Raw genomic sequence first — 18476 nt, 5'->3', positions numbered from 1 at the left:
GGGGGGAGTCGCATAGTAATTTTCTTTTTCTTTCCAATTGCATGTGATTTGTTTACATGAGTATAAAATTTACAAAGTCCCATGTAGGATGGGAAAACAATAACTGTCCCTAATAAACTTAAACTTCCTACCTTTGGTATTATCAAAATCTTAATATCTCGCAAAAATGTACACTTTAATTTGGTATAATTACATTTTTATTGGAAGATGTCAAGGAGACTAATATAGTAAGGTATCAGCGAGGAACAATAGTAGGAATAATATCACTGACTAGATTACTTCCTGACACATATGAGGACATGTGCTGCTGCTCCTTTCTTGTCGCATGGTATCCTGATGTTGTTGTTGTTGATGATGATGAAGATGAGGGTGCCATTTTGCCAGAGTTATCTAAGGAAACATCTGATAAACTAATTTCAGTTTCAGGTAACAAGGCAATAATGTCTTCCAATTCCCTCACCACATCTATCATTGATGGTCTTTCTTCTGGATGGTCATGACAGCAACTGAGGGCCAGAGTTAAGAACTTGTCCAAGCATTCGGATGGATACAAACCCATTTTGCTATCTATAATGGTATCTATCGAGCCCGATTGATAAGCCAGATTAACCTAATACAAAATTATGTACTATTAAGGCTATGTTTAAACAGTAGTATTTCTTTCTACATGGTATAACAATAAGGACAGTGTCAACTTAGTCTCTAACATACAGAATTTCAAAATTCTCAATCACATCGTGAGTAAGTTAAAACGGGTCTAAAAAGACCTTTTGAAATATTATTGATGTCTGTGATTAAATAGACAGTGCCCTACAATTTCAGATATTGCATTGATGATTTAGTCAAAAATAAATTAGACATTAATAAGAATATAAATGTAAGTTTTTTGATAGATAAAAATTTAGATTAAGAGAGTCCCTCCATGCAACGTCAGGCAGAATCTTCAACCTCATTAAGAATTTCCTATTAAATTGAAGTATAATCTAAAACTGAAGAATTCAATACTTGAGTCCAGGTCACAGTGGGTGTCAACGAAAGGTCTAATCATATGTGCCAACTCCAATTGGTCAAATGTTACCCTTTTTCTACATATTGTGCAAGGACTAATAAAATTTTGATGACAATTTTATTGATGATATAGTTATCATTTAATAAGGAAAAACGATGTAAAATAAAAAATGTACCTCGCGGACAATATTTTTCCCAAGAAATATTGGTTGCATGCCGGTCAAAAGCTCCAAAAACACAATTCCTAGGCTGTATACATCACTTTTATCAGTTAACTTATGAGTCATCATATATTCTGGGTCTAGGTAACCCTGCATGAAGATGAAAATTACAAAGTAGTTAGTATATTCAAACCTGCTTTTATTAAGAATCCACAATGTATATAACTTCCAAGTCTTCAATAATGAAATTGAAATCATTACTAAATTTTCTTTAGCAAACTTACCGGTGTTCCCTTCACAACTGTTGACACATATTTAGGTACAGTTCCCTCTTCATCTGAGTATGGTATAAGTCGTGACAATCCAAAATCAGCCACTTTAGCAGTAAACTTGGAATCTAGAAGTATGTTGCTGGCTTTAATATCTCTGTGGTATATAGGAGGGTTAGCCTCTGTATGCAGATACAGTATGCCTTTGGATGCACCCATTGCAATCCTTAATCTCATGCAAAAATTTAGACCTTCTTTGGATATTTTTCTTTTACCTGCCAAATCATGGTACTCATTAACTTATATTTTCATCTAGAACATAAACAATATCCTATGAAGGAATCGATGTATCTTTTTATATTTAACATAAACGACATTGATAATTTCAATTCAAAATTTTCTTACAATTCCTTACCAGAAATCCATTCCCTTAGGGTGCCATTGGGCATGAATTCATAAACCAGCATCTGAACAAAGAAAAGGAGTGTATGAGATAATATTATCGTCCAAATTGACAAAACTTGAATATACAGTGATAGATTCATAACAGAAATTTGTTACAAAAAGCAAATTAGTGAGACAAGATTCTCTTCTCATTTGCTTTTAAGTTCTTCAATAAAATTAGTTTCAAGATGATATGCATAACTATAGGTTATATACCTGCTCCCCTTCTTCGTTACAATAGCCAATTAGTGAGACAAGATTTCGATGGTGTAACCGTGATAAAAGCTCAATCTCAGTCAAGAACTCTTTTTGGCCTTGTAATGAATTTTCTCCTGCTCGCTTAACGGCAACAAATGTTTCATCAGATAAAATACCCTTATAGACATTTCCATAACCTCCTTGACCAACTTTAGTTGAGATATCAAATTTGTTGGTAGCATGAGTCAACTCTTTGAAAGTGAATGCTTTCAAACCATCTATTTTGATACATACATTAGAGGCTGCAAAAAGAAATCTCCATTTAAATAAATGTCTTTCTTCAAAGATTAATCAAATTGACATTATCAGAAGAAAGCATTAAAATACTTACACATGCGTTTCCTGGAAATCAGTTGCTGGTATTTCAAATTTCTTCTAAAAATTAGAAGAATGATCATTGCAGATATTGCTAAAACACTAGCAACAACTGCTATTATAATGGCAACTATTATGCCTGTACTTCTCTTTTCCCCCTCTGTAGGAATAATTACTACAACAATAATATGAAAGTTATATCAGAGAAACTCAATAACGGGAATACATTATATTAACCAAACCTTAATACTAAAAATTTACACTAGCTATTTAAATTCATCAACGTTAATGCAAAACAATTTCTACATTTACATTTATCTTTTGTGAACCAAGATAATAATATAGTCAAGGTGGCATAAAATGTTGCGTAATGTTGAGATTGAGAAACTTACTATTTGCATATGGTCCTAGAAGAGTGACATTCAGGAGTTCATATGGTCCAAAAAGATCCGTGCGAGGAAAGCGCCACGATGTAAAGATGCTAAGAATGCGACGGACCTCACTTGTGTTGAATGTGTTAGAGTGAGAATCATTGTATGAAGGAAAAAGTTTTAAATAGATTCTAAGACGAGGACCCTCTTCCCAATCATAAGAATCTATTGATAACTGATAGAAGCTTAAGTTTAAGGAGTCAGTTATGTATGTTTCGAAATGAGTTATATAGGGAGGAAAGTAAGAAAAACTTGGACTTTTAAGCCTATATCCAATTCTTAGAGGTGCTGCACAAAAACAAGGAATTGGGGATTTGGGTGCATATTCAAAGAAATTGTCCACTGGACAAGATTGTTTGTGGCAGACAGTGGTTGAATTTGCAAATTCTTCATCTAGTTCATCTCTTTCAAGTGCACAATATTGACCAATTCTTTGTATGTTGGAATTCTTGCAAACAGGATTGCCAGAAAGCCTTCATGGAAAAAAAATTATAAGAAATTTATGTAACACTAAATGTATAAAAACTAATGACACTATAATCCTGAAACTAAAGATGAATAATAAGAGATAAGAATTAAACATAATGAGTGGAATACTTATGAACATAAATTAAACAATTGAGAGAATAATATGATCAAATGCTTGCATGAAATATATTACTGAACATATTAATTGGAGTACCTTAAGGTAACATTTGCTGGGGGATTCAGATCTCCCAAAATGCCAGAAAATAAGTTGTTATAAAGATTACTGCAATGATAGAACAAACACAGAATTTACTTCAGAAACAAGATAATCAAAATTCACTCCATAATCTTACAATAGTAAGTCCCTCGTCAAAATATATTAGTTTGACAAAAAATCAATATTCCTTAAAGTTGATGTAGTAATTCAGATTTAGAAGTTACATTATAAGTTTAGCCTTTCTGCTGAAGGATATGTTCTGCCATATGGTAGCACGGACGGACCCAGACAGTAAATTGTTCTCTAGTTCCCTGTGTTTGACAGTGAAAACAAAACATCAATCCAACAAGTAAAGAATTGCACCATGATAAAAGTCTCACTAGATTTGAAGTGGAAAAATTTGCTTCTCATAAATAGTTTTATTTTCAAAATTTTAAGATATGATAATTTAATAATTAAATTAGTATTATGTGAAATACAAGTTGATGAGTATATATTCTCACAATCTTTGAAGATGAGGATATACTAAGCCTCGAGGAATTGATCCATTGAGCTTGTTATGTGACAGGTCACTGCAATAGGAAAAAAAAAACTATATAAATATTGTGAAGTAGATAAGGAAACTAAGCTCAATATAGATCCAAAGCTTATATAAATAAAATTGAATATTTACATACATAGTTGTCATATTGTCTGCAAGTTTATTTGATGGTATAGGTCCCGTGAACTGATTCCAGCTAAGATCCCTAAAACATGCAACCAATCACAAATGAGTTTGTATCCAAAACAGAAGTAAATGATTTATTTGTCATTAGGCACAATATAAAGAAAAGCCACAAGATATACTCAAACATACAAATACTTAAGTCTTGGTATTGAACTGAAATCAGGAATAGCTCCTTGCAGACTGCAATTTCTTAGACTCCTGTTTAATCCAAGGGGAAACATTAGCTCAAGAAACAAAAATAAATATATGTTCTTGAATTATTTATGAAAACTTGGCAGTAAGCTTTTCTAAGTTCAAGTCCTACTTGAGCCTCCAATGAAGCCTAAAGGATGCCTTTTTAAATACTGTTAATAAACATTTTTACATGAATGCTCTTTGGCCATGAATCATGGCAAAACAAATACTCCCTATCCTATGTCAAAACTCAAATTTGAGACTTGATGGGTTAATGGGAGAACACAAGATCAAATGGCTAAAAACGATTTTGAGGCCATTTCAGGGAACAGTTTGACATAGCTTTAATAGTCACTAAATATCTGTAATATCTTGTATTAAGTGAAAAACAAACAAAGGACATGAGAGAAGAGTACTTACAGTTTTACTAGCCTGGGTAAAGTTTCATAGGTAGAAGGAATTCCATTCCCGCTGAAATTATTGTTATCAAGCTGGCTGTAAGGGAAACAAGAAAATATGAAAATCATAGACTATACTAAAATCCCTGGTAAACACAAGAGCGTATATACTGGTAAAATGCGTGATTAGTTGAGTGCATAAAAGACTAAAAATATTTTTTTTATGAGGTAATGCAAGAAATGAGAATCAACTTTCCAAACCAAAAACAAGATTAAAGTTTGTAACAGCCATACAGTTGTCCATTGCATTACATGATTGAAAAAAAAAATTAAGAATTGTAAAGCAATATGAAGGCACAATGAGTTTTGACTTTTGACACAAATGATAAAATAAAAAAAATAAAAAATAAAAAATGAGAGCTGTCAATAGGGCTCTGACTCATCATATCAGAGCATAACCATAACATGTTCACTAATCCTCCACCACAAATTAAGCAGATGCATGTCAATAATTTAATATTACAATGAAGAAGTTATTATATGCTACTAATCTAGACAACGTGGAGTATAACATACAGTATTGCCAAACTATGTAACTTGGAGAATTCTGGTGGAAGATAGCCAGATAAGTTATTGTTGTCCAAAAGCCTGTAAAGTCAGGTCAACAAGCAGACACAGTTAAAACTGATAAAAAAAAAGAAGGTATATTTGGAGATGCATCCAAGGATGCAAGTCTAAAGTGTTAAACCATAAAGGAAAGGCTTCAATACTCACAAATGCAGAAGATTGGATAGGTTTGAAAGTTTGGACGGAAGTTGACCATTGAATGAGTTGTTGTTCATGTGGCTGCAAAAATAGAAAATGAAGCAGATAAAGTAAAAAATCTAGCTCCATGTTTTGTTGATGAAACATTTGGTTTAGAGATCCACTTACAGGTGTCTAACATTGACCAAGTTGGCAAATGATTCTGGCACAGGACCTGACAATTGGTTTTCATCCAGTTGGAGTCTATTCAAATTTGAAAGGTTGCCGAGCTCTTCCGGTAAACTACCAGCTAATTTATTTCCAGTTAAAAGCCTGCATAGAAAATGTATCAGAAAACTTTTCATATAGCAGACCCACCTAGATGGAAATAAAGGCTTAGATGCTGCTGCTGTATATTATAATATGGAACCACTATTTGCTCCACTGCATGATTGCATCCTAAAATTGTATATGTAGCATAGCATAACACAAGTATGTCGATTTCTCTTCAATCATGAACACAAACATACAGAAAGCAGAATATTAGAAATTTCCTCCAAATAACATCTTTTATTTTACCTAAAGCTTTCATTGTATGCTCAGCCAATTATGCTCCTAAAAAATTTCAAACTTATGTAACAAAGAAATACAATATATTTATTTATAACACATAAGGATATATTAAATAGAGGTCCAAATTAAGATTCATCTTATAAAACAGAGAGACAGTGTACCAAGTAGGACAGACAACAGCACCTTAAAACAAAAACTTGATGAAGATCAATACTAATAATTCATCTTCTTTGGTAAGGTTCTTACAAGAGTCTCAATGATGTAATGTTTCCAATCTCCTTTGGTATTGTTCCTGTCAGATTGTTCCACATAAAGTCCCTTCAAGCATCAAATAAAGATATTAGCAAGGTATAACATACTGCCATTTATTCATCTGATACATATACTTCTGTACAAAAACAATTTATAAAATGAGAAAACTCACATTATCTCAAGATGGGAGAGCAGACCAAGCTGAGGTACTAGAGTTCCCGAGAGATTCATAGCCATCAAGTAGCTTAATTAAATTTAATAAAAACAATTTAGAAATCTACTACTATGTAATATTAACTATTAACCCTCTGATGAGACTTTATAATATTAAAATAATAAAATTGAAAACCAAAAGAAAGCATACAGTTCGCGGATATGGAAGTAACCATCATCACCCTTTTTATCAAAACACCAAACTCCAGTCCAGTTTCTTGCACATGGATCACCCTTATTCCAGTTCCTCAGTTTGTCCATGGGATCAATCAAACTCATTTTTATGTCTTTCAGTGCTATTACTACATAAATAACAAAATTACAACAATTATTATTTGAGTTTAAAATCATCAAGTATCAAATCAAATTACATGAAATGCAGTGCACATTGCAGACTTTCTCTCTAAAGCTTATAATTGTCAAGAAGGGTTTAAAAAAACATGATCTAGGTCACGACATTAAGATTTTTTATGTCTCTGCAACCTCAACGCAGCTTCAATTGAGGCTTCATCAACCGAATTTGACTGTGATTCTCCACAAGATCAAGGATTTAGCTAAAAATCTTGGTCAAGAATCTCAAGATAACAAACCCCTTTTTATTTTTCCAACTTGAAATGTACTGAAATTTTCAACCTAGTTCTCTTGTTTACAGTCTAACATCTAAAATCACATGACAGAAATGCACAAAATGAAACAAAAAAAGTTAAGTTCAGAATGTTAATAGTTTTTTTTTTAAGAAATTCACCTTCTGAAGGATCTGTTCTTTGTGAAGCTACCATGAGGATGATGAAACAAAATGAAACAGCCAAGGCATATCCATGAACTCCTAGAGTCCACATCACAGTATCTATCCTATAAATCAATCAAATAAAAGAATCATTGAAACATTGTAAGAAACAATATATATCAACTTCCTTCCATATGGTTAACTTTTGTGGTTTGAAACACAGCTTATTATTATGTTTATGAGCAAGAATCAGATAAATTAAGTAAAATCATTGTAAAATAAAATAATGAATGAAAGAAAAGAAGGTACCTTATGATGATTAAAATGTTGAAAATAGAGAGAGAGGAGTTGTTGTTTGCAATGAAAATCCAAAGTCAAAAATTGAGAGTCCGTGGGGAACTTTTTAGCTAAATCATCATTCTTCTCTTACACCATCATTCATATTATATGATCATTATTTAATCATAACCATTTAATTAATCATAAAATGATTATTGAACATTTTTTTTCTAATGTATTTAATACAATTTTTAAACTAAGAAAATGATCTCTTTCAGTTTATGAGATGGCACTGTCATGGTTTGTTCATCCACTTTTTGAATTGTCAAACACGCCATTTTGGAACAATGAGAAGCAGCCTTTCTCATTTCATATTTTATTTTATTATAAAGTTTATATTTGTGCATGTATATATATATATATACCGACCCCACCTCTTGCGAGTAACACCAACTACTCATGTTAAATGTGGAAAATAATTTACCTTCAACGCACAAGGTGTCAAAAAATTCCATAACTAAACAATGTTTTGGTCAGAAATCCACCCAATTAGGGTAATTGACTCTCGTAATAAATCAAAGGAGTATCGCAACAACTTTTCGTCTTTTAGATTTGTTACAATTTGTGTTAAATTTCTTCATTTTTAGTAAAATGAGTTCCATTTTTTTTTAAAGGGGGATGATTTTGGACGTAAGAGTTGATATATATTTGATATTTAAAAAATATTAAAATAATAATATAAGATATAATATATAATATTTTAATTATATTTTATTTAAAAAAAATATTTTATCGTCTATTTAATTTTAAAAAGAAAAATAAGATCTTCTTTATTCTACAAGCCTTAAGAAAACTTGATGTCAATAATATGTATGATCAAATGTAAGATACTCATTGAATTGTACATAAACACTTCTCTATTATATTTATGGATTGAATATCCACAATAAATATGATAAAAATCTGCATTATGTACGAATATGGACATGGATGCAAAAATGAGTAGATGTGGATGCGTTGGATCGACGGAATGCAATGGAGTGGAATGAAATGAAGTGGCATAAAACTATATCCCATTCCATTTTAGATGCCTCCTCAATTCAAACTATTTTTTATCTGTTTTTTTCTTGCTTGAATTGTTCAACCAAGTGGCTCGGTGGCACCTCAACCAATGTTAGTTTTACTTATGCAATATGCATTTTACTCACATTAGTTTTGTTGGTATATTAAATGTGAATAAAGAAATCTCATAAATTGATTGTCTTAAGATTTTAAATAAAATTGTGGTGTTGAACTCACTTGTGTGGTTGTTCTTGGTTCAATGTGATAACCTTAAAGATAAAAATGAAATAAAAATATTATAACTCATTCCATTTTATCCATTTTCCTACAATGTAATGAGAAATTTGTTCCGTTCCGTTTCGTTTTATTCTATTCGACTCCACTTCGTTCATTTTAAAATATTTAAACATAGTTTTAATAGTTTTCCCACCCATCACCCACCCTATATATATATATATATATATATATATATTTACAAAAAGCAAATGAATATAAAAATGTTAATAAAGATATAGATTTTAGCATAACTAATATTATTTAGGTAAACAATCTAAATATATACAATAATATAAATAAAGTCACAATTATAAGATGATCAAACTCATTTTGATTTTTTTGGGGTTGCTTAAAAATATTTTATGACTATAAAGATAAAAATTAATTTCATAAAAGATATTAATTATTTTCTAAATTTTATTTTCTTTTGTATTAAAAAAACATTTATGTTTAGTCTAACAATTAATTTTTTGTTTTGTTTTCTTTCATTAATATCACTAAATAAAAAAATATTTACATGAATCAATATTAAATAATTTTGAATATTTTCTAATTGTATTAAAATGATTTCATATTTTGTGACATTAATATCCTTTAGTTCATACACGCTTAATGAATATAGATATACTTAAATGTATATAGGATAAAAATATGAGCATTAACATTGTTCTCTACGTGAGTACGAGTATTATAATATCCTATTCAAATATTATATAGGTATATGACATGACAAAAGAGTGTCGCCCCTTAAACTCTAGATTAATTAGTTCAATTTGATAAATATTTAGATTGAATGTTTTGTCTTAGATTTGAATCTAAAATCTCATAATTGTATGAGTTAATTATAGTAAAATTTATCATTTTTTTAAGATAAAAATTAAAAATAAAACAAATCTTCAACTATTTTTTGTCATAAAAGCAATTACTCAATTGTTATAATATATGAAATTATTGTTAATATAATAAAAAGTAAAATAGATACAAGAGAATGGAAGTTGTATTTCCTTTTCTTTTTTGTGAAGAATTTCTACTTCCTTGGTGGATTTGAGGGTAACACCGATATAATTGAATTAGTTAATAACCAAAATACTACTGTGTATGGAATGACAATGACGTAGTTAGTTAAAAAATAGCAGAATGATTACTTACCAAACTTGTGTACCAAATTTCAGAAGGGATAGATAGTATAGTTAATAGTATGGATATAAATAGTAATTAATTATAATAATGTAAAATGTGAACAGGTATGAAAAGTCAAAAGGCTGGCAATGGCATGATATTTGTTTAGATGTGGAGTGATGGACTCTCATCTCATCAAATCACCAAACCCGACTGTTTTTGTGTCAACGGTCGGCTTAACTTTTTCGGTCGAATTATATTATAAAAATAAAAACTTACACTCTTACAATTTGATCATTAAACCAATTAAATAATTTATTAATGGTTGAAAATAGTAATTTGGAGAATTCTAAGTATATTGCATCGACCAAGAATAATTCATATTAAATTTTATGCATAAAAATATTATATTTTATCACCAAATCATTATAAGACATCAAATAATTTATAAATATTAATAATATATAATTAATATTTTGGATTCTTTAAAAATTTAAACCTGTGAGGTGACCTAGTCTCTATAGATTATGGATCAGAGTCATATTTAAACTATTTTATGTTGTGATTTTATTGTCCAATTAATTTTAATTCTAAATTTAAATACAATTTAATCTAAGGATTTAAAATATTGTAAAATATATAACCCATATAATACTAATAATAATAATTTAAATACAATTTAATCTAAGGATTTACAGCCATTGTTATTTCTTAACTCCTCAACCAAACTTCACGGTGAAAGGAAAAGGCATTGACTAAACCATTAATAATTGAGCAAATAGTGGTATGATATTTATCCTATACTTATTCATACATTGGTATGATACTAAACCATTAGTGGTATGATATATCGTATACTTATTTTCAATGTCACTTTATGGTTTTGATATAGGAAGACTTGTTGAATTAGCTAACATAACACTCAACCTCGATTTAATTATTAACTACACTATATTATAGGTAGGTATATAAAACAAATATTATATATATATGTATTGGATCTCCAAGACTCACATGAGTCTCAACACTCAAAATTTAAAGAGATACTTACATATAATCTATTGAAGAGACATTCATATTGATATCAAAATTCAAATTTACAGTTCTTGTAATATTAATATACTAATTTATAATTTATTAGTGTAACTTACAAGTTTGTTTGATTAAATATAATGTATTAGTAAACAAATTTATTTCACTAATTTATAACTTGTATATTTGTTATTGTACAATATTTTTTTACATTTATTCAATTAAATCTCATCGTATAATTATTTCTAGAGATATTTCACTAAAACACAACAAAACTTCGTCAAGATATGATTTGATTTAATGCATTTGTAAAAAAAAAACATTTTATAATAGTAGTGCATAAAAATTACTACTGCTATTCATTTATATAATAAAGTTGCACTAAAATGAGATATGACGGAATAACCGTGCAATTCTTTTTTATATTATTAGTTCTTTTTTTTTTTTCATGGGTTGTTAGTTCCTATGTATTAAACTAAAACATCTATAGAATATATAACAAAAAAAGTGCACATCATGGTGTATGTACAATAAATTGACTTTCAGTTCCTTAATGACTTTGTGTGCAAATGGATAAATATTTTGCGAGAAAAATCATATTAATGGGAGACAGAATCTTCTTGTGTTCAAACTACTAGTATGATTTTTCCACATCTCGTGACCACGTTTAAGAGACACTTTTATTATGACTTATACCAAAGATATCATTACGACCAAAAGACCAATTAATTTTTAATTGAGTTGCATATAGGTGTTATTCAAGGAGAATGATTTTTCATGTGTTAATTAAATATATAATATTCTTGACATTTTTTAATGAATAAATTTTGACATAGGATTGCCTTGTGGGAAGGTAATTTCACTGTATTTTTTTTCAACTATGGGTCTACTACAAAAAAAAATAAAATTTATGGAATGATAGATTTGAAAAGACAAATTTTCTATTTTTTCTTTAATCTCCGACAAAATAAGAATAGTCTTTTGAAATAAGTTTGAATCGTCTCAATCTCTATCAATTATTTAATTTAATTTAATTTAATTTTTTAAAATTTTCGTTGAATAAAAAATTTATATCATATCTATCATGCATGTAAATTCTACACAAATCTAAATTCATTTGATATTTTATTGAGATATATTAAAATTAACGTCTTATGCATTTTTATTGAACACTATTTATCTTTATGAATTTCAATAACATATCAAATAGTTTTAAATTTGTCTAAATATTTACATGCATAATCTATACAATATAAACTTTTTATCCAACAAAAAAAAAAGTAAAATTAAAACAATTGAGATGATTGAGAGGTGATTAATTTGAGAGAATCTAAACTGAGAACTAGTTTATCCATATCAGTTTGTGCATAGGACAAGAAGAATAGCATAAGTCAAGCATCGATGATTAGAAATCAAAGTCTTATACAACAACCAAAGTCTTATCTTACTATTTGAGGTTAGCTAAATGGATCAAATAATTCTATAAATGATATCTTTAGCAAAATCACTGACATCCTATTGTTGGTTTGCTACAATTGTAACTGCATAGCTCCTGCCGTTGAGTGTGTCAGTGAAGTTAATGGAGAATACTAGAACAGCCATCAACAGTCATAACTAAAGCTTTTACACTGAGATGACTATATATAGAGCTAGATAGCATATATTAACTCTTGTGGAGTTTCTTTTTCGGCCCCACATGCACTTCAGAAGCACTTCAGATGTATATTTCTAAAAATAAACAGTTTTTTGTACCCTCTAGAAGCACAAGTACTTCCAAACAAAAATTCAGTTTTTAATCTTTCCATGCAGGTGCAATTTTTTAGAAACATATATGGGGATGAAAATAACTTTCAACTCTTAATCAGAGACTACTAGATTCTGAAATGGGCAGATCCATACTCCTTACACAGTGATACAACCATTGATTCAAGAAGAAAATTTTTGGGAGGATCTTTTCCCGCACCCCAAAAGCACTTCAGAAATACACATCTAAAAAAAGTTTTTCTGCAGTTCAGATGTGTAATTCTGAAAAAAAACATGGATTTTTCCAGGATGTGTATTTCTGGAATCATATAACGTGGGGGTAAAGTTGCTCTCCCATTTTTCTATATAAAAGACAATAACATACTGATTCATTAACCAAAGCCTCAAAATTATCTGTTTGAAAAAGTAGTAAAACTTTGGGGGAAAATATTATCTTGCTACCACCTAACAGAATAATTACAGGATTGGTGTCCAAGATTTATATTTTGATATTACAAATTTGGCACTGCTGTAACCTTGTATACTTCAGGTTGCAATGTTAAACAATGTAACAAGAGTATAAAGAAAACTTTTTGCAGGGTTGCAACTAGTGAGTTGGGTACCAAAACATGCCTTTAATGCCCTCTGGGTCAGCTTCAAAACCTAGATTGCGATAAAATTCCACAACTGCATTCAACAAACAAAACAAAGTGAGACTCCAATTTCTCTTTTGCATAAACAATGAAACAGCATGAAAATTCAAGCTTAAACTAACAAAACAACATTCCCAGTTAAAATGAGATAAGGCAATATGAGAAGAGAATGATCTAGCATTAGTTTGGACCACAAGATTAGCATTGGTTCAGATTATGGTTTAATTATGAAACAACTGGAATAGTCACAAACCAGAGACAATGATAGTAAAAGAACACTATTGAGGAAGTTAAATGGGCGAGGATAGTCTTAGACTATGTTACACCAACACTTCAGATTAAGGATGTGTCATGTGTTAAAGGTGTGTCGGTGTCCGACATCGACACGTGTTATTTAATTACTTTCCCTTTTTCAAATTATCATCGGTGCCAACATGTTGGTTTCATTATCGTGTTTGAATATGTCGGACAACCATAAAATGCATAGCACAAGCCCACAATATTGCAGATGATTTTTACAAACAGACCAGCCGACTTTAACGCTCTGCACTGGATTATTATGTAATTAAAATAAAAATCGATTATTTAATTACTTTCCCTTTTTCAAATTATCATCGGTGCCAACATGTTGGTGTCATTATCGTGTTTGAATATGTCGGACAACCATAAAATGCATAGCACAAGCCCACAATATTGCAGATGATTTTTACAAACAGACCAGCCGACTTTAACGCTCTGCACTGGATTATTATGTAATTAAAATAAAAATTTGAATATGAAAGGTGTAAAGTTTGTCGCACAAAAATATACCTTTACTATCTGCAAACAAAGTTATATTACCAATGTCCCTTTGCAAAAGAGTTCGAATAAGTTTCTCTACAAGAGCTTTACCAAGACCTTGGCCCTATACACAATCAAAACAACATCAATAAGCATAAAAGTAATAATTTATGCTTACATTGGAATAGAACACAAGGAGGCACTTCGGCATAAAAGTAATAGTATCCCTCCATGCCTAATAATGTGTTTTGCAATTCATACAATAAAATCCAGATTCATGCATGAAACATTTAGCTTCCTCTAAGTTTATGTTTGGGAATTTAAAAGGACATCAAGTAGAGTGGTTCATAAAGGACTGCTATGAAATGAAAAAGAATACCAATCGATTGTTTGGAAGTTCTAATGAGGAATGAATACAGTTAATACAGTAGAAAAAATTAAAAATTATACTGTGCATGAACTAGATTCTAGTTTTAGAAGCGAAAATCTTTCAGTAATATGCACCCAAGTTTGTATTCAAAATTCATGTTTGGTTGACAGAAGTACCTGGTAGCCAGGATCAACTAGGACATCCCAAATTGTGGCATTGAAGGCATGGTCTGATGTAGCACGAGCCATGCCAATTAATCTCTTCTGTTCATTCCCCTCTGTCAAATAACTTCGCCAAGTACACTAAGATGTTCATCAAATAGGTTTAGATAGATACAAATATAAAGAAAAAGCTTAACCAGCCAACTGATTAATTTAATCGCAGGCCACAGTAAGATTTCATATTGTTTTTACCTGACCCTGGTGACTTTCTTATAGAATACAGAGAGGCCACTATATAGCTATTTTTCAAAGCAGCAGCTAATTTTGACAGTGGCCTCCGTGGCCACCCTACCTGTTAAAGACAGGAACCATTTATTAACTGATGAAGAATTTCGTAAAATGAAAATTTCTGAAATTTTAGTGATAAAAAATGGTACAGTGAATCTGTAAATTATAATGTCGAACAATGCAAGTGTTGAAAGTTAAGTAAGCTATACTGAAGGAGACTTTTGTCATGATCAATGTACATAAATAATGGAGTTCTTAATGTTGTTAAGGAAGTAAAATAATGATAAAGAAATTGATCAATACAGATACAAAAAGGAAGTAAATAAATAAGTTCTTAAAAGTGGTCGTACAAGTTCCTCAAATATGAATCGAGTGCATGTGCACAGTTTCAGGCCTGAAAAGTAATTTCAAAACTCGCATATACACTGCCTTACAACAGAAGCATCAATACACAACTTAAACATGCAATAGATACACACCTTGTCACAAAGGGCTTGAAGATCATAAACATCAATATCTCCACCCGAAGAGAATATTATTTGCTCAATTGTTCCATCAGATTCAGTCTTTTCAACAAGCACAAATTCTTGAGGTAGAGGTTCTTCGTCTTCTTCCTCTGCTGACTGTGGGTCGATGACTTGAGTGGTGTTATTCTTCATCAACCTGGAAGGGGGAACAAGTCAAGGTTATTCTCAATATAAGAGAAATTCATTAGTCATAACTTTGGATTTGGGAATGCTATACACTGCATATTATCTCGGCAGTCTTATATTTCAAATACAGGGAACATAATCAAATGAAAACATACTACATGTATAATTTTTTTAAAACATTGTAGCTCCCAAAGGGGAAACCAGTCAAGGGCATTCTTGGTATATGTTGGGGAAATTCGGCTTGCACACACACCTAGGATCTTATATGGGAACATAAACAATAAAGGAATAAGAAAATATGCGGCAACTAACGTGGTTCGGCACCTCTTGCCTACGTCCATGGAAACACCTCAACAATTATATTCACTATACCAAATAAGATTACAATGATTTGTAACCCACCCCAAATAGTGTATCACTCTACAAACTCTCTCACTCTTAGAGTTACAAGAAATGATAACATTGTCACTACAACAAGACTCTCTCAAGTGTTCTCTCACACACACACTTGCTCTTGGATGAGGTGATACAACGCTTCACAAGACTCCCTATTTATAGGAGAAATGGTTTATTCCAAAAATGATCAAAGAAGGTCAATTGATCTCCACAATTCCAATTACCTCTAGAAACTCTCAATTCATTCTTCTAAATTTACATGTTCCAATGGTCAAATTCAAAGACCCTGAAATATTCATTCCCTTTTTTCCATGCATTGGAATTCCACACTTTGAAATTTGAATTGACTCCCAACATTATAAGCGACACAATAACCGGAATAAGCTCCTCTAAAACAAGCAATTTACATTAGAGAATAAAGTGAGTTACATCAAACGTCGATAAACAAATTAATAGCATATGCATGATCAATCATAGATGGTTACCGTATTAACAAATTTTCTTACTATACTAACTTCTCACTTTAGCGGAGCCAAATCCACAATAATCATAACATGTAAATGTGATACACCACAGGTTGTATTGGCAGTCTTAGATTTCAACAACAGGAAACATGATCATATGAACACATTTTATATGTATAAAAATTGTAAAAAGTGTAGCTGCCAAATCTACAAAATCACATACAAACACAAGAACTTAAGAACCACACATTCAAGTTAAAGAAGAACAAAAAACTCCAAGTAGTTAACTATTCCTTTCTACATGGTAACATTATATAAACAAAGTGGGGAATTTTCTGTGAAATGAATATGTATAAGATTTGTGTACAATAATCGTTTCATTTCCAAAATGGATAATAATAATCAAAATTTGAAAGGTACCCAGATTTAATTGAGTCCCAAAATCCAGCCTTGAGCTGAAAAGTCCTAAACTTTCTGGTAGCTGAAACCAACAGAGAAAACAAAGAACACATAAATAATGATAATTGATAATAAATGAAGAAAAGTAAAAGCAATGAGGAATAGAGTGGAATGAGGGTTTACCTGTATTAGCAAAAGGGTAATTAAGATTAGTAGGAGCTAATAACTGAATTTGAGTAAAGAGTGGATAATTGGCATGAATTGAGAACCTGCAACAACACATATATAACAATAATAATGAATAAAAGTGAGAAGGAGAAGATTACTACTAAAAGAGATAGATAGAAAAAGAGAACTGACGAAGAAGAAAGAGGATTGAGATTGAGGGTTAGCATTTTTCTGAATATTGGTTTGGTTTGGTTTGTTTTGGATTGGATTGGATGATTTAAATGTGACTATACAAATTACTTGATGACTGGTGCACGAATTAACGAATGAATGAATGAATGTGTGACTAATGTATCATCTGCCACGTTTTTCTTGTTCTTCCTTTAAACTGGGCTACCAAATTTGAACCTGGACTTCATTTTCCGGCCTGGCCCATTTTTTAAGGGTATCTCCAGCCTTTGGCCCACAAGTTTTCACTTTCACAAAAAAAATTTGGAGTTTTCAAGTATTATGTAACTATATGTTTCAAGATTATCTTAAACCTACTGTGATACGAACATACCCTAAAAGTATCCCAACGTATTTTTGTTTACCTCATGAAAAGTTAAAAAAAAAAAAAAACTTATATTTTAGGGGTTATCTTTGTATGATTAGTCGGAGTCATTGAGTCGTAACTCAACCAACAAATATTGATATCATTAAATTAAATATTTTATCATGAATTTAAAATTAAAATCTCATATTTGTGTATAAATTATTTGTGGTGGTATTAATTATTTTAAAAAAATTATAGGCGATAGAGGTTACTTTTAAGATAGTCATTTTTCAAAAATAGAAATAATGTAAAGTGGTTTATATTTTTTCTTTGTCTTAAAAATCATCTTCATAGTATTGAATTTTAATATTAGTCACTGTAAAATAAAAATATATTTTCAGTCTCTACAAAATTATTTAAATATTATTTTTAGTCTTTGCTAAAACAAAATATGTTTAATTGTTATTTAATTTTAAATTTTTAAATGATTTTCACACTTATATTTAAAAAATTATTAAAAAAATCCTCATCAATATTTTAAAGTTTTTCAACTTTTAATTAATTAAATATGAATTTTTTAAATATTAGAATATTAAGATAAAACAATAAAAATATAGATTTAAAAATCGTATTTTAAATATTTTTGTGGATGAATTTTTTATAATAAATATACATACAAAAATTTATTAAAAATATAAATTATTTTAATAATATAAACT

General features: G+C 30.2%; 2 protein-coding genes across 2 annotated transcripts; both read right to left on the bottom strand.

Moving 5' to 3' along the window:
• Window positions 1–11: 11 nt before the first annotated feature.
• On the bottom strand, window positions 12–7953 carry LOC101507676 (probable LRR receptor-like serine/threonine-protein kinase At1g06840). Its single transcript, XM_012713631.3, has 21 exons — window positions 7689–7953; window positions 7398–7504; window positions 6804–6954; window positions 6612–6683; window positions 6434–6505; window positions 5804–5947; window positions 5645–5716; window positions 5447–5518; window positions 4893–4967; window positions 4428–4496; window positions 4249–4317; window positions 4075–4143; window positions 3796–3882; window positions 3569–3637; window positions 2848–3359; window positions 2472–2630; window positions 2099–2382; window positions 1854–1905; window positions 1454–1713; window positions 1185–1319; window positions 12–610 (listed from the first exon to the last, which is right to left on the bottom strand). The coding sequence occupies exons 2-21, from the start codon at window positions 7489–7491 to the stop codon at window positions 236–238; spliced, it is 2892 nt and encodes a 963-aa protein (XP_012569085.1). The 5' UTR covers window positions 7492–7504; window positions 7689–7953; the 3' UTR covers window positions 12–235.
• A 5304-nt stretch (window positions 7954–13257) lies between these two features.
• On the bottom strand, window positions 13258–17572 carry LOC101507363 (probable acetyltransferase TAP2). The gene is made up of 8 exons (XM_004492534.4): window positions 17415–17572; window positions 17238–17323; window positions 17076–17136; window positions 15622–15805; window positions 15107–15206; window positions 14870–14970; window positions 14354–14447; window positions 13258–13577 (listed from the first exon to the last, which is right to left on the bottom strand). The coding sequence occupies exons 1-8, from the start codon at window positions 17447–17449 to the stop codon at window positions 13498–13500; spliced, it is 741 nt and encodes a 246-aa protein (XP_004492591.1). The 5' UTR covers window positions 17450–17572; the 3' UTR covers window positions 13258–13497.
• Window positions 17573–18476: the final 904 nt, after the last annotated feature.

Source organism: Cicer arietinum, chromosome 3 (genome assembly GCF_000331145.2).
Source record: "Cicer arietinum cultivar CDC Frontier isolate Library 1 chromosome 3, Cicar.CDCFrontier_v2.0, whole genome shotgun sequence".
Lineage (NCBI taxonomy): Eukaryota > Viridiplantae > Streptophyta > Magnoliopsida > Fabales > Fabaceae > Cicer > Cicer arietinum.
Note: the sequence above shows the minus strand (reverse complement) of the source record. Positions and strands in the feature narration are given on the sequence as shown.